We start from the raw sequence: 13,235 nt of genomic DNA on the forward strand, positions 1-13,235 counted from the left end.
AGCGGAGGTGGGGAAGGTGTTCCAGCTGCAGCTTGTAGCTGGGAGGGGACGGCTGGGACTCCCACTGGGATATGGTGACCCATCACTCCAAGAATGCCAAACTCTCCCCCTGTGTTTTGGTTTTGGCGTTGGTTTTGGTTTATTTTTATTTTTGTTCAGGTTTTTGCACCACTGCCTCTCAGGGTCGGGGCTCTGGCCAGTGCCTGGCCCCAGACTAGCTCCAGAGCCCCCAAAATCAAACCTGTGTGTGTGTGTGTCTGTGTATCGAGGAGGGTACCATGCAGACCCACGTGGTCCCGAGAATTCTAGATTTCCAGGGAATTGAAGCTTTAGGGGTACATCTGTGGGTGAAGCATCCCCCCCCCCATTCTTTCACTAAGTCAGGCTGCCCTTGAGCCCTAGCTGCTGCTGGGAGACAGCGCTCCTGGAAGAAAGTGCTGGAGCTTCAGCAACGCTTCTGTGCCCTCCACAGGGCCCATGGGCCTGATGCCGTGCTGATGGCCGAAGGCAACCCGCCGACGGAGCTGACACAGTCCCAGATGCTGCACATCGCCCAGCAGATAGCAGCGGGCATGGTCTACCTGGCATCCCAGCACTTCGTGCACCGAGATCTGGCCACCCGCAACTGCCTGGTCGGCGAGAACCTCCTGGTGAAAATCGGGGATTTCGGGATGTCCCGGGACGTGTACAGCACTGACTACTACAGGGTGAGTGGCTGTGCCCACAGGGGTCCCCAGGACCCTCTTTCGCTAGGAGTCCCTCATATTCATTTGCTGGGGTTGCCATAACAAAATACCACAGACTAAGGGCTTTAAATAATAGGCATTTATTTTCTCAGAAGGCTAAAAGTCCAAGGTCAAGGTGATGGCAGGATTGCTTTCTCCAAAGGCGTCTCTTCTTGGCTTGTAGACAATGCCTTTCTCCGCGTGCTCACATGGACTTGTTGCTCACACAGTCTTGTTGCTGTGTGCACATCCCTGGTGTCTCTCTCTATGTAATTTCTCTTGTCTTATAAGGACAGCAGCCAGATTGGATGGAGGTCTACCACAACCTCATTTTCATTTAGTCACCTCTTTGAAGACCTTATCTCCAAATACAATTATTGTGTGAGATATAACTGCGGGTTAAGGCTTCCATGCACAAATTTTGGGGAACACAATGCACCACATAAAACCCATCCTGCTCTTTCCATAGTTCTCCAGACTGGTGTGTGATATCTCCAAGAGAAAAGCCCTCACCATGAGGGTTCTGCCAGGGAAGCCCGAGGGCTTGGAGGAATCCCTGCTTGGCAAGAGGTTAAAGGGTTTTGAAATTTATATTTGATTCTGTGAAATTCTACCTGGAGCCTTTGTCTGAGTGTGTGGCTGAAGACAAACTTGTTCACATAAATAATAGCACCATAGACCTTGGAAGTTCCCATCCAGAACCATCCTGGTTGGAAGTGGATTGTCTGGTGGCCTTCTTTGTGAGGTATAAGAGGTTCTGTCTTGCCTCCTCCTAGAGAGACCCACCTCTGGCTATCTGGGCTTCCACCACTAGAAACACTAAGGGCCAGAGTTACAGAAACAAGTCAGATCCCCTGGTTACCAGGAACTGGTCCCCTTGACAAGATTTGTTAACTGAGATCTTGGAACTTGGGTAGGAGAGGAAAAGTACATTTCTAGAAACCTTGAAGTCATGATATTGAAAGTGAATTGAAGGTTTTCCTGTGGTTTTGCTTCATTTTCATGCACAGAGGAAGAGAATAGGAAGTAAAAGGAATAAATGTGTTGTGTGTACATAGCCTAAGAAGGTCAAACATGTAACTCGACTAGCTTTCGTAAGGTAGGACTGGCAGAGACAATAACTCTCCTCACCTTTGTTCTTCCCTTTATGGTTTAGTTTTGAGGAATTTGTTTGTTTCCTATGTCCCTCTCTGCAGCCTTACTTATTTCTCATGCCCCTGCATTTTAGTTAAGTCAACATCACCACAAGTAGTCTAAGAAAATAAATCCAGGGCTTTGCTGAATATTCTTCTGTAGATTTTTTTATGGGGTTTCTTCCTTTGTCACCTTGAGAAACATTGTCCACAGTCTGTGGGACAAAAAGAAGTGGAGACCAAATTGAAAAAGATTCTCTTGGGTGTGTCTGTAGAAAACTTGAGTATGGTCTTAATTTCAAGTGTTCAAAATGGAGCTTTAAAGCCCTTGTCCTGAGTCTAACGATGACTAGTCTATTCCGGATAACTAAAACATGGTGGGAGACTATCCAATGATGGAGGCATCTCCACCATTAGCTCTATTCCTTTGCTGGGAGGTGGAGTTGGGGACGTTTCCCTGTCTCAAGAGACGAAGAACCACATGAGTCCTTCCCTACAGAAAAGCTTTGCTGATCTTGATAAGCATCGAAAGGAGAAACATATGGCCCAAGCAAGAGCTTCCTCTTTAGCAGTAAGTTAATAAAGGTCTTAGAATTCTTGGCACAAAATAGGTACTCAGTAAGAGTTTTCAACTTTCCCATGATCCAAGTGGATGACATCATGCTTCATTCCCAAAGCCACGGCTGAGCCAGGTGGGGTCCAATGTCCTTTCCTATAATCTCTGGAAAAAATAAATCAGAGGAGTGAAATAGATATGCTCAACAGTAAGAAGATAAATCACCTGATTAAAAAGTAGGCAAAATTTCTAAGTAGAGGTGTCTCCAAAGGAGATAAACAAATGGCCAATAAGCACATGAAAAGATGCTCAACATCTGTAGTCATTGGAGAAATGCAAACCAAAGCCCTATCAAGAGAGCACTTCACACTCAATGGGAAGCTGTAATAGAGATGGACAACAGCTAGTGTTGATGGGAGTGTGGGGCAATCGGAGCCCTCAGGCACTGCTGGTAGGGATGCAAAATGGTGCAGCTGCTTTGGCAAATGGTTTGGCAGTTTCTCCAAATGCGCAACACAGACTCATCATAGAACTCAGTGATTCCAGTCCTAGGTATATTACCTAAGAGAACAGAGATCGTATTTGCCCACAAAAACTTGTACACGAATGTTCATAGCAGCATCATTCATAAATTTACCTAAAAAGTGGGAACAACTTGAGTGTCCATCAACTGGTGAATGGATAAATGAGACGTGGTGATCCATACAATGGGTTATTATTGTTCACCAGTAGGAAGGAATGAAGTCCTGACACATGCCACAACACAGAGGAACCCTAATGCAACCTTTATGGTAAATGAAAGAAGCAGGCCTCAAAAGATCACATATGTGTTCCAAGTATATGAAATGTCGAGAACAGGCCAATCCATGGAAACAGAGAGTGGTTGCCAATGGCTGGGAGGATGGAGAATGAGGAGTGATTGCTGCTGGATATGGAGTTTCTTTTTTGGGTGATGAGAATGTTCTAGAAGTGTATAGTGGTGGTGGTTATTTAGTATATTGATAAATTTGCTAAATACCACTGAAAGGTAAATATTATGGTGTATAAATTGTATCTCCTATCTTTAAAAAAAGTCTAAAAAGTCTAAAACTCTAAGATATATGAATTATATCTCATGTCTAAAAGAAAAGTCTAAAAAGCACAATACTAGCTAAATAGTGACCATTACTATGAACGTAAGAAGTTAGTCTGGATTATTTATATATTATGAAAGTACTGTCATTTGTTATCTACTTTATTTTGTTATCGTTTATTAAAAGGAAAGCTCACCACTCAGGTGACATTTCCCAAAGTACTTTTTTCTGAATCGATTGGAGGAAATAATGCTTCCCGTTTCCCCATTCCCCACCCCTCTCCCACCAGGATGAGTACTCAGTGGCAGCTGGGGGATCTGTATGTTCACTTGGCTAATTTGTTGTTCCCACCAAGGATGAGGAGGAAGAACCAGCCTTACATTGGCCTCTGTTATGGGAGGGATGGGCAGGAGGGGGTAGGAAAGTGGATGACGGATACGAAGACCAGACAGTTTGATAGTAGCCTAGGCAAACAAATGATGGTTCGCCTTTTGGTTCCTTGAAACTATTGATTAACATAGAAGCCATTTATAGAATATTTTTGCTTATGAAAAATACCCAAAGCAAATCAGCGGGATCCATTCTGTTGGGTTTGTGCAATGGACAAGCAGAAGCTGCCGCCGAATCTGCATGTGAACTACAGTGGCTGTTTCCCAGACCGTTCTCACTTTCTCATTAGTTACCGACCTGTTGGATCATCTCTGAGCTCTGCATTCATCCCTTCCCGTCACGGTATCTTTTCATCCTCTCACTGGAGCTGGGGAATGTGCCTTCTTCAGAGCTTCGGTTTCTCATGTGCCAGCACCTTAAGAATGTCTTTCCTTCACTATTCTCCTATCCTCTCCAAAAGCCTGTGTCAGAGCCCAGGGTGAGGAGCTGTTTGCTGTAGCTGGTGCGGGCTGTCATCACCAATGTTAAAAATCTCTTCCGCCACAGCAGTGCGGGAGGATTTTTGTGTCAGCCAAGGCTCTTGAATCTGGAAGGATGGTGTTTGGTCCTGGAGTCAGCTAGGTTGAGGAGTAATATGTCCCTTATCTTTAAGCAAGAGCCAGTCCCACTGGAAAGCGGAACCTTCTGCTCACGGTGCCTTATGGGCAGCCTTGTGGGGTGGCCACAGCTCCATGCAGTCCGTGGCAGGAGGGGCATGTGGCAGCTGTTCCTCCATCATGGGGGAGCTGGAAGCACCAGAAGACGGCTGCCTTAAGGCTTCCACCCTGTTGCAGCTGAACTAATTATATCCTCCCAATGAAGGGAGAAATCGGAACAGTCCATTTGCATTGAAACCAGGCTGATATGGTGGGTTCAGAATTACTCGAGCATTTATGTCCTCTGAATTGTTTTAATTAGCAGCTCTGCAGTACCAGTCTTTTCTTTAGCTTTTATTGCTTCCCTCCACTGGCAAAACCTAGCATTTCAGAAACATCTGAACCAGATTTCTGTCATATTCTGCCTGTCGGAGTCCTAGGATCTCAGTCTGCTTGGCCAAGACTGGACCACAGTGGATGCCCACGTGCACTTTGGTGGTTTTCACTGTTTGGGTCCAATGTGTGCTTAAAATGAATGAGATCTGTTGGTGAGGAGAGATCTGAAGATCTCTAAGATCTGAAATCCTAGCTTTTAAATCTTGCTCCCCTTTGGTCTTTAGTTTCATATTGAAGTGGTAAGAAACCCTGTCCTTTAATTCATCTTCCACTTAAGGAGAAAAAACAAGGAAGAAGAATAGGCAAATTGATTTATGGTGGACATTTAGAAAAGCAAATGAGTATACCTTGGCTAAGCAAAGCCATGGTCAGAGCCCTAAGGTATTAAAGTGAGACCAGTGATAACATCTAAGAAATCATCTTTGATGGCTCAACACCAGCTAATTTACTGCAGAGAGAAAAGAAAATGGATGATACTGAAATCAGCTGTTGTAACAACCAGCAAGAAGAACTGATTGGAACTTTAGTACCAACTGGAAAATAAAGTCCTCCACACAGAGACGCTGGGAAGACTTATGTAAGTTAAGAACCAGACAAATACATGAAAACAATCAAGAGTTAACTCTTCATATCTTGGTATTGAAAATAATGTGTTTATTTTTTATGGACTATTTTAATGTAATATGAGCACTTCTAGATAGACCAGTTGGTAAATAGACTGGTAGATTGATAGCTTAATCATGAGTCATTTCACAAATGTTCTATGGGTTGTTGTGTAAAATGCCAATGTCATTCCTTCTATGAAGAGCAGCACTGAATATCCCTGGTGAATGCCTGCTAATTCTTAGGAGGAAATTCCTGTTTCAACCCCTCCCTGACTTCCTCCAAGCCCATTAATTGCTCACAAACCCTTGATGCCTCCACACTTCATGTAAATAAGCAGTACAACAGAGTGATTCAACAAGTTTATACATTATGCTATGTCGTATACCTGAAACACTGTGCGTCAACTATACTCAAATTTCTTAAAAATGCATCTCACTGGGGATGCCCGGGTGGCTCCGTCGGTGAAACATCTGCCTTCGGCTCAGGTCTTGATCCTTGGGTCCTGGGATCGCATCCTGGGATAGTGTCCCACATTGGGCACCTCACTCAGCGGGGAGCCTGCTTCTCCCTCTGCCTGCAGCTCTCCCTGCTTGTGCCCCCCAATCTCTGACAGATAAATAAATAAATAAATAAATAAATAAGATCTTTAAAAAAGCATCTCACTCACAAATGCCTTCTCATATATAAATGCATAAATAAATAAGTGTTACAGCACAGGGCACATCGCATCATGGAAATTTGTTCCTATATGTGCCTTCTCACTAATATGGGAGCAAGAAGAGGACAAGTCTTACACATCTTTATATCTGTAGAGACTACCCCTGGGCACAGGACATACGGGGTGGTCAGTGCATGATTGCTGAACAGCACACGTATCAGTAAAAGCCTTTGCTTTTTAACCCTGTAAAAGAATAAAGAAGATACTCAGATTTTTGCAGATGGGCTTGGCCCTGAGGCTAGGCGCACTGGCTTCAGGAAGTGAAGGTAGAGATATAAGGATGTCCTCATCTCCGACCATTTTTTTTTTCAGTTGTGATCCTGGAGCTAAAACTGATTTGTGCTTATACCATAGTAGAAAAACATCCTCTGGTATACTCTGCCTAGAACCTTTGAAACCAGTCACATTGTTCATTTTCAGAGGCAGCAAAACCCCTTCCTGAAAGAGGAATGTCCTCTGGGTCATTAACTCTTCTTTGCATACATCATTTCCTTCATTTCCCCCTTCATATACAAGACACGATTACTCAATGTCCACATGAACAATTATAGACCTTTCTATTTGACTTCTTTTGATTAAAGTGGCCCCCGAAACTTAAGAGCTTATTTATTTCATGAAATCATCTTCAATTTATGCTTCATACTGCACTCAGAGAGAGCACAGTTCAGAGGAACCTGTCTGCTGGGGAGAAATCAGAACATTGAGTTCAGACGAATTCTATATTAAACTAGATTTGCATAAATTATTTCAAGATTCTAAATTGGCTTAATTTGTATTCAAGCCTTCCTAAGAGCCTTTTACATATGCTTTGGCGTCGCAAAAGGGTGGGTGAGTGTCCTTGCATGCATTCATTCATTTTTTGGACACACATGTATGAAGCAGATACTATGTATGTGCTAGATGCCTCACTGGATACTCAAGGCCTCCAGATACAAAAGACACGTGGTCTGTAACTCTGAGGAGTTCTTGCACGTGTGATAATGTGATAAATGTAACAGAGACACGTACCCTAAAGAGGAGGCCACCAGACTACTTCGGGAAATTAGAGTAGGGTTCACAGACATGTGACATTTGAGCTGGAGTATAAGATATGAACCCCAAATTGTTCTATTGGCAAGAGGGCCCCGGCCAGGCAGGGAAGGAGACGTTTTTGGCATAGGAGGGAACTATGAAAAGAGATGGCAGTGTAAACATCATGGTGTGCGGCCAGGGAATGGCGGCCCCTCTGCCTGCAACCTTTGCAGGCAGGCTAACAAAGTAGGGCTGTTGAAGCTATTATCAGATTTTTGCAGGGACCTGTTTGCCATGCCAGAGCCTTTGGACTTGGTCCTTTTGGCAGCAGGGAGCCACTGAGAGATTTTATGCCAGAAAGAAACATGTCAGATTGCATTCTGTCAGCTTATGAAAATAGATCTGCCCAACAGATCCCCAAATCCCCAGTCCTGCATAGTAGAACAGTGTCTCTCAAACCGCATCCCTGAGTTGTCAGTGGGTGTTTGCCAGTAAAAGAGATCCATGATCACCAAGCTAAGTAATCATTTTCTTTGTTGCAGAACTCCTCAGACCCTTTACTCTGTCATTGTGTCATGTGAATGGGTATGGAAAGTGCCCAAAGCCAGCGTAGAGGAGCTGGCCTGCAAATTCTTTGCCCATGTCCCTGGTCCTATTAATTTCCTGGTGAAGGCTAGTGAAGGCTATTAGCAGGACATAGAATAAAGCTCCCTTGCTTCTTCAGTCTCCTGAGTTCCTTATTCCTGAGATCGCTAGCCTGTCCACCTTGTGCATAGACGAGCTACTTGCAGAAATTTAGTAAGCAGTTAGATGCTCTGGGAATGAAGGTAGGCCATAGCTCATCAGCTCAGGTGGGCCAGTGGGACTCTGATTCCTCAAGGTGCTAAGAGGTGAGCAGGTACTTCCTCCTCCTTCTGCCCTGTTTTCAAAATAGTCAAGCTTTAGCTTCTCACACTCATGACATTCTATATTTTTCATCACTCATACCAGAGCCCCTTAAAAGGGAAGCTGGCAACAAAAAGCTAGCTGGGTTAAAGAGGAAGGAATGTCAGACTGAGGTCCTAAAGGCAAAGGTTCAAATCTACTTTCTCTTTCCTAATCTTCTCCTTCTATCAAGGAAGAATGAATTTAACCTAGGGTAGCAATATGTTACTAGCACTGGCTGAAGCAGGTAGGGAGTCATTTTTGCTTACATGCCAAGGAGTTCACATGTGGGCAGCTTCTGGTTGGCTCCCACGCTGTTCAGTGTCAGAGCTATGGACTGGCACTTGATATATCCTTGTCTTTTCCTCATGGCTGCAAGATGGCTGCAGCAACTCCAAACACAACTGAACTTCACTTAGAGGAGAAAGACAGAACAGCTTCAGGGAACATGTATTTTCTCCTTGCATGCATTCTTCTAATCAGAAAGTAATTCTTTCTCAGAACATCCCCTCTGCAGACTCCTCCTTTCACCTACCTGGTCTCAGGTGGGTTTGTCACAGATTGTCACTGAACACCTAGACAAAACTGGGATTCTACTACAAGGAAAAAGGAAGGAAAATATTTGTGACCTTTCAGTAAAAGACTTAAATGAAACTGTGATTCTACTGCAGAAAGAAAGGAAGCAAAAGTGAATGTCTTTGAAGAAAGTAAAGAAAATTATGCTATACTCACCTTATATACCCTCCTAGCCTCTCTTTCTTTATTTGAAGTGAGTTCCTGCCTTTAAAGTTTGTTGGGAAAACTGAATTGAAGTGGCACATAATCATTGCTAAAAAATAAAACTACTGGAATTTCTCAGTGGGAGATCTTTGTTCCTCGGTATGCAATGCTTCTTCTTCTTCTTTTTTTTTTTTTCTGGCTGCTTTTAAAATAATGTCTTTATTACTGGTCTTGAGAAAGTTGATTTTAATGTGTCTTGGTATAGTTCTGTTCATATTTCTTGTGCTTGGATGCAATGGATAACTTGGACTTGTGGGCTCACAGTTTCCATCAATTGGAAAATTTTTTGGCCAATTCTTGTTCAAGTATTTCTTCTCTTTCTCCTACTCAGGACCAAGAGACTCCAATTTCATTTATATTAAGCCATTTAAAACTGTCGCATGGCTCCCTGAAATCTTTCATGGTTTTGGATTCTCTTTTCTTTGTATGTTTCTTTTTTTTTTTTTTTTTAGATTTTATTTATTTATTTGACAGACAGAGATCACAAGTAGGCAGAGAGGCAGGCAGAGAGAGAGGAGGGAGCAGGTCCCCCACCGAGCAGAGAGCCTGATGTGGGGCTCGATCCCAGGACCCCGGGATCATGACCTGAGCCGAAGGCAGAGCTTTAACCCACTGAGCCACCCAGGTGCCCCTCTTTGTATGTTTCATTTGAGATAATTTCTTTTACTGTATCTTCAAGTTCCATAATCTTTTCTTCTTCCATGTCTATTTTTCCATTATTTCCAACCAGTGTATATTTTCATCTTATGCATTATAGTTTTCATTTCTAGAAGTTCATTATGGCTTTTCTTACATCTTATGTGCCTCTAGTAACATTTTAAATATATGGAATCCATTTATAATAATGTTTAAATACATTTGTTTGCAGGACTAACATGTGTATCAGTCCTGAATCAATTTCCTTTGGTTGATTTCTCTCCTAATTATGAGTCATATTGTCTGTTCCTCTGTATGCCTGGTAATTTTAGATTGGATGCCAGACATTGTGAATTTTATCTTGTTTGTTGCTGGGTATTTTTGCATTCCTATAAATATTTTTGAGATTTGTTCTGGAATGTATTTTTATTGTCTTGAAACAGTTTGATCATTTTGTGTGTTGCTATTAAGATTAGACAGGACTAGACCAGTGCTTACTTTGGAGTTAATAATTCCTTACTACTGAGGCAAGATCTATTGGGTAGTCTATGCAAGTCCCCACGAATCATGAGGTTTTTGCCCAGCTTCATGGAAACCAACAGTATTTCTGATCCTGTGTGAGCACTGGGCACTGTTTCCACTGATCCTCTGGGGTAGGTCTTTCCCAGCCCTTGATAGTGTCTGCACATGCATGCACTCACCAACACTCAGCTGAATACTTGAGGGCACCCTCTGCAGATCTTCAGAATTCCCTATGTGTGCAGCTCTTCCATTTCTAGAATACTGTCTTTTCTGCTCTAGCTGTTTTAATCTCCCGAGATTCCCAGCTCCCAACTCTTCAACTTAGGGGATGTGCTGGGCTTCCCCACCTCTGTCTCTTGCAGTAAATTAAGCTTAGCAATAAATCATAGGACTTACACATTTGTTTTTCATCTCTCAGGGATCATTGTCCTTCACTGTCATCTAATGTCTTGAAAATAACTGTTTCATATGAATTTAAGCCGCTTTTTAGTTGTTTCACAGAAGAAGGTAAATCTCTTCTCTGTTACTCTGCCTTGAATAGAAGTAGAAGACAGTTGTCATCTCTCTTGGTGATGATTATGTCATTCCAAAAATCTATTTGTGAACCACTTATAAGCTACAGTAAAGAAAACAAGTTCTCCCACGTCTTTAGATCAGCTACTTCCTGTAAAGGCTTTTTGTTTCCTTTTTAATTCAATAACTTACATTAACCTAATACTTCTTCTTCTATAATTAAAGTTTTCCTGCCTACACAAGATTGTTACTTAAGTACGAGAGTAGATTTTCTCCATCTTCAGTGAGTATTGCACAAGAAGAAATTACCTTAGCTTCCCTGTTACCTCTGAGAGATTCCCCAGGCTCAAACTGTGAATTGGTTCAAGAAGGCTTTGGGTAAAAATATGTGGGTTGAATACTAAGAATGCTCCATACTTTTTACATTTTCCCACAGTCTTCGTTCTATGCTCAGGGACAGAACACCTTGGATGGATAAATAACTGAATTAGTCCAAGATGGTAATGCATGCATTGTTCCTAGCCATGCCTCTTCAACTTGTAGATACTGAGTGAGACATCTTCTGTTCCCTAAAGAAGATCACAAGTCTCCTGGGAGAGAAAACACATAAATAAATTACTCTGATACTATGCATGTGCTACATGTTAGGAGTGCAGCTACTTTGATTTTTATTGAGATGTGGGATGAAACCTGGAAAGATCTCTGGAGGAAACAAGATTTGACCAGGGTCTTAAAGAAAGAATAGTGGATGGAGGGTATTGTTGGAACTTAAAGACTATTGCATGTGACTGAAGTTGTAACCAACTCAGGGACCTGATGACACGTGATTCTTGGGCAGAATATTTCTCTTCTAAATTTGACCTCCATAACATCTTGCTCAGTATGAGGCACTTACTAGGTTCTTACTGATTGTAACTGCCTAAAAGGAGGTTCCGAGAAAGATGGTATGATATTCTTCTTGGAAATGTTTGAAAGTAAAGATGCTACCCACTATGGTGGGTCTTCAGGATGGCAATACCTCCTAATTTCAAGTATGACTTCAGTTCTTTTCTCAACTCTCCATAAGACTTAGAACTACCCTCCAGTAGTCATTTCCCATTTCTTCTTGGTCTTTTTGTCCAGATACAAAAAACCATAAAACGCTCAGAAATTGTTACAATCATCTAACCTAATAATGGATACATATGAAGTCGTTAAAAACAATAGGACTGATCCTTCTGCAGAGTTGTGGCAGCTTCTCATTGCTGATTATTTTACTGGTCATTAGAACTGAGTGCAGGCATATAAATTGAAAATTTCTGCTTACCAAATCAAAACACATCTTAATTTGGGCTCCACTAAGAGAATTTTTAAAGACAAAGTTACTGACAAATTCTTCCCATGCTAATGGGGACATAGCAGTGTTCTTTCACCTGGTACTAAAGAGCTCCCCACTATATAGACTTCTGAACTTGACTGCACACCTCAATAGCTCAGAGTGCTTTTGTCAAAATCTTGATTACTGAACCTCACCTGAGACATACGCATTCAGCATCTGGGAGTAAGGAGATGAGAACTGGGAAATTTGTGTTTTTCACAAGCTTCTTAGGTAAGTCTGATGTATAGCCCAGTTTAAGAATTGAATTGGTCCTAATCAGCCGTGTTTACAGAAAGTAGCTAAGGATAAAACATGATCTCACCTATGCTACGATTCAAGTGGTAACATTATGACAGATCTAAATCATACAGCTTCAAAAATAGGATAGGTGCTATTAAAAATTTTCTCAAACTTGACCCATTATTTTCCTGATGGAGATGCTATTATAGTAATTAATGAATTCTTAGGACTTCCAATGGGAAAGATTCTAAATTGTAATCACTGTCACGAGATCATACTCAACCCTCCTTATCCTCAGAGTCTAGATTCTTTGAACCATGGCATCTCTGAATCGGTAAATTACATATTCATTGACCTTTCCCCCCACTCCCCACTCCAGGAAGGGAGCAGGGCTCATCCTCTGGGTAAGTTTTGCCAAAGACAACATGAGGAAAGAAAGACAGAATGAGCAGGAAGTTCAAAGCGAGGCGACATACTCCTGGACAAGCCAACATCAGAGCAGCAAGCCCTTCCTCCTGCACGGAGCCAGGTCTCTGGGGCTGGCCCGCAGTCTAGGCAGACCCCTGCTGGCCTTCTCTGTCACTGCATGGTTGTGTATCTGTGTGGGTGACCGGTGGGGGCCCTGCAGCAAGAAAAGGCTTGTAAGGAGTCAAACAGCTTGTTAAGGTATGCTTGTGGGTGTCTGTATTGAAGTGTCACAGTATGAAGGCTTTTTATTAGCAGCTATTTTAGAATCCTAACGCTGAAATGGAACAGTTTCTTCCCTACATGGCATTTCCAGGCTGGCTTCCTCCCTCCCAGCCCTACGACAACGTCAGCCATCTCCTAAGGGGGTGGGGAACATGACGCTGGGCTCCTTTGACGGCGGAGCCTGGCTCTGTGGCCCACGCCTGCAGCTCTGGAGATAATTTGGTTCATTCACATGTTGCTGATGACGGGGAAGCAGCAGCAGAGGCTGAGGAGGACTTGTGGCTCATGCCTTGCCTGTGCATATGGCACAGAAAACTTCCTGAGTTTTGC

General features: G+C 42.8%; 1 protein-coding gene across 3 annotated transcripts in view; it reads left to right on the top strand.

Moving 5' to 3' along the window:
- Nucleotides 1-13,235, top strand: part of NTRK2 (neurotrophic receptor tyrosine kinase 2) — a gene marked incomplete at both ends in the record, with an annotated part of 320,362 nt that overhangs the window by 256,693 nt on the left and 50,434 nt on the right. For all 3 annotated transcript variants that reach the window (XM_080819658.1, XM_080819659.1, XM_080819660.1), the window contains one exon: nt 473-707. In XM_080819658.1, coding sequence (XP_080675784.1) covers nt 473-707 — 235 coding nt within the window. The remainder of the gene's footprint in view (nt 1-472; nt 708-13,235) is intronic.

The sequence above is a fragment of the Martes martes genome (assembly GCF_963455335.1).
Source record: "Martes martes genome assembly, chromosome: 12".
Lineage (NCBI taxonomy): Eukaryota > Metazoa > Chordata > Mammalia > Carnivora > Mustelidae > Martes > Martes martes.